At 35.1% G+C, this 3,833-nt stretch overlaps 1 protein-coding gene across 1 annotated transcript in view; it reads right to left on the bottom strand.

Moving 5' to 3' along the window:
- KLHL8 (kelch like family member 8) overlaps window positions 1–3,833 on the bottom strand; it is a 48,431-nt gene that overhangs the window by 22,523 nt on the left and 22,075 nt on the right. Inside the window, exon 4 of the mRNA XM_007948835.1 lies at window positions 791–934. Within this exon, the coding sequence (XP_007947026.1) occupies window positions 791–934 (144 nt within the window). The remainder of the gene's footprint in view (window positions 1–790; window positions 935–3,833) is intronic.

The raw sequence follows: 3,833 nt of genomic DNA, 5'->3' as shown, positions 1-3,833 counted from the left end.
TTGTTATGGAGGGTCAAGGAAAGGTTTATATATAGAGGGAAACTTTCTTTGTTGGTTGCCAGGGGTGGGAGGGGAAAGGAGGGAAGAGAAAACTGTCCCCCCCCCAAAAAAAGCATTGACCCATGTCACTTTAGTTTTGTGTATTTCACTGTACATAAATATTTCAATAAAATGCATTAAAAAGAAAAAGAAAGAAAATACAAAACTGTTGGTATAATATGACCAAATTGAGATTAAACAAACCAAAATACACACAAAAGATTATACACCATTATGTTACCTGTGACTATTTCTGGGTGTTTGGATTACAAATGATTTTCATTTCTAATAAAATGTATTTTTATATTTTCCAAAATAAGCATTTAGCTTTTATAACCAGGGAAAAAAATTTTTTAGTCTTTTAAGAATTTCTCCATGATTCTACAAATAACAGGTTTTTAGTATCTCTTGAAAAAAAATCTAATTTTAGTAACAATAATGAGATGGGTCTAGAAAGAAGTTGATATATATTTATTCTGGTTCAATGGACAGTTTTCTTTTGTTTGAGTTTTGTTGCAAATAACTCCTAACAGTTTAATTCTTTACTCCCCTTTTATATTATTCATCTCCACATTATGTACCTATATGCAATGGATTATACACTGTACAAGTAAATAATCGCTATACAAATATTTTACTGATATGTTGAAAAATATTTTATAATTTAGCAATTTTCTTTATATGAAAGAAATTCTCAATATTCAAATGTTGGAGATTATGACAATGTGACATAAGACAATAGTGTTTCTACCTCCCACGGAGATTACACCCACATGGCGCCTTCGGCTGTTCATTTCTGGTCCAAAGAACCAACTGTTTTTGTGGATAGAATAACATTCAATACTTCGGAAGGGGTCACCAGATCCACCTCGACCACCTACACAAAACAGCACACCTAAAGGTAAAGTCACAAAGTGGAGAGATTAAAATCACGGCTAATACTAATGGCAAAGTTCAACAAGACAGAAAATAACAAATACTGGTGAGGATGTGGAGAGATTGGGACTCTCATACACTGCTGGTGGGACTCTAAAATGATACAACCACTGTGGAAAGCAGTATGGTGATTCCTTAAAAAGTTAGAATTAGAACTACCATTTGATCCAGCAATCCCTTTACTAGGTGTATAAGTGAGAGCCAGGACAAGAACGGACATATGCACACTCATGTTCATCGTAGCACTATTTACAACAGCAAAAAGATGGAAGCAACCTACATGCCCATCAAAAGAAGAATGGATAAGCAAACTATGGTATATGCACACAATGGAATACTATGCAACCCTAAAGAGTAATGCAGAATCTGCAAAATACCACATGACATGGATGAACGTGGAGGACTTTATGCTGAGTGAAGTTAAGTCAATCACAGAAGGACAAATACAGCATTAGTTTAATATTGTGAAAAGTCAATGAAAGGTCTATATATGGAAGGAAACTTTGTTGGTTACAAGGGGTGGAAGAGGAAGGGAGGGAACACTGCAAAAATAATAAAAATATAAATTAAAATCACTGCTAATACTTATCTGTTTAATTAATGTAGAAAAATTTAGGAAATCAAAATTTTGATGAATGACAAAGAAAAAAAGATACATTATTTAGATAATATTTACTGCAGTTATGTTATTAGAAAATCTAATCTGAACTTCTTTTCCCCTAATTTGAACTTCTCAAAGAAGAGAATAGAATACATTATGTTATCTCTGCTTGCTAACTTCTCACTACAATATTGTTGATGGCCCCTCTTTCATTCTGTAAAATTGTTCTTGCTAAGGTCATTACAAAATCCAATACATTTCCATAATATAAGTCTCCTTTTGTCTCATTCATTTCCTTCCTTCTCCCTAATGTTTTCCATGTTCCATTCTTAGCTCACTTCTCACAAATTTCATATTCACACTGGCAAAGTTCATCCCTTTGCTTTAAGTTCTGTATGTCCCATAATGCCTCCCAATTTGCATTTCCAAACCACATTTCCTCTTATGTCCCACAGGTACCTCAAACCCAAGATATTCAAAACTAAATTCTTGTTCCCCTCCTTGTCTGTCTAAACAACTTCTTCTTTCTTCCTCTCCCTCTTCCTCTCTATTCCCACTGCCAATGTCTTAGCTCAGGCCCACATCAGCTTTTATCCAACTACTACAGAACCTTATTCTCTCTTATCGCTAAATGTTTCGGCTTTCAAATTCATCTTTCACACTGTCATCAGAGTAAATAACTAAAAGGCTCCTTCAACAGCTTCCCATTACCTACATTTGCACTGCTCAAACATTTCAGCAAATGCCACCAAGTACCAAAAATAAAGACCAAACCCACTGCCATCAAGACTATTCTGACTCATGAATAACATACTTAAAAATGGTTAAAATGGCAAATTTTATGGTATATACATTTACTACAATAAAAAACAACAATAAAATTTTAGCATGGATCAGAATCACCTAAAAAAAACCAAAACAAACCAACTCACTGCCATCGGGTTATTTCGGACTCATAGCAACCCTTCCCTAGGTTTCCAAGGCAGTATCACTACAGAAGTAGATGGCCCAATCTTTCTTCCGAGAAGTGGTTGGTGGGTTTGAACCGTCAACCTTCTGGTATAGCAGTCAAATGTCTTAGGCACTGTGCTACCAGAGTACTCCAGAATCACCTGGGAAACTTAAAATGTATGATTGCTGGATCCAACTCCTAGAATTTTTGATTCAGTAAGTTTGGAGTACAGTCTGAGAACATGTATTTCTATCAATATTCCAAGTGAATGTAGATGTTGCTGATATAAGAGTCACATTTTGAGAACCACTGCCCTACAGGAGAAAGCCTTAGCATAGCATAAAGGCCTTCCAGGATTTAATCCAATCTGCTGCCTCTCTATGCCTTAAACTTCATGTATACAGTACTAATCCTATAGCATCTTTTTGTAACTATCATTCTACTTAACACACGGTATTGAAAGTTATGCTGACCTCTCTCACTAGAGTCCAAGATAGGATAAGACTATGTTCTAAGCATAAGCATGTATGTACACTAAAAAGGACTACCACAGTGCCTGGCATGAACCAAGGATTCAGTAAAATGAACTAACCTCTTTCCCCTACCACCACTCAGAAGCAAACATGAAAATTGTTCAAAACTAAGACTGAGATTCATTTTCTCCATCAAACTTTTTCTGATACTTTCATGGTAAAAAATAAACATTCTTTGTGCCTCTGACTGTATTTTATGATAATATCAAAGCATGTGTAATTTTATTTGCATTAATTTATTCATATGTATCTTTCTCTGAACCAGACTGCAAATCCTCCAAAATTATGGCTGTCTATATTCAATTCAGCAGCTCTGGTGGTACAATGGTTAGTGCACTTGGCTGCTAACCAAAAGGTTGGCAGTTCAAACCCACCAGCTCCTCTAAGATAGAGAAGATGAAGCAGTCTGCTTCTGTAAAGATCTACAGACTTGGAAACCCTATGGAGCAGTTCTACTCTATCCTATGAAGTCGTTATGAATCAACTCAATGGCAATGGGTTATTTTCAATTCATGTTTGCATTTCTAGTGCCTAGCCCAAAGCCTGGCATGTTATGGCCCTTATAAATGTCTGCTGAATGACTGTAGGAATGAATTACTGGAACTGCTTATACTCTATTTTTCCAGCTAATTCAATAATTTAAGCCAAAGAAATGTAAAGTTGGAAGAGAATTTAAAGATAATATAGTCCAAAAGATAATCTTTAAAACCTTAAATCACCAAAATATCCCCTGATATCTTCTTAAAACCAAACAATAGTTGAATTTAATTAA

This window comes from Orycteropus afer, unplaced genomic scaffold (genome assembly GCF_000298275.1).
Source record: "Orycteropus afer afer isolate SDZICR_OR568_19922 unplaced genomic scaffold, OryAfe1.0 scaffold00227, whole genome shotgun sequence".
Taxonomy (NCBI): domain Eukaryota; kingdom Metazoa; phylum Chordata; class Mammalia; order Tubulidentata; family Orycteropodidae; genus Orycteropus; species Orycteropus afer.
This window is presented reverse-complemented; position numbering and strand designations above follow the sequence as displayed.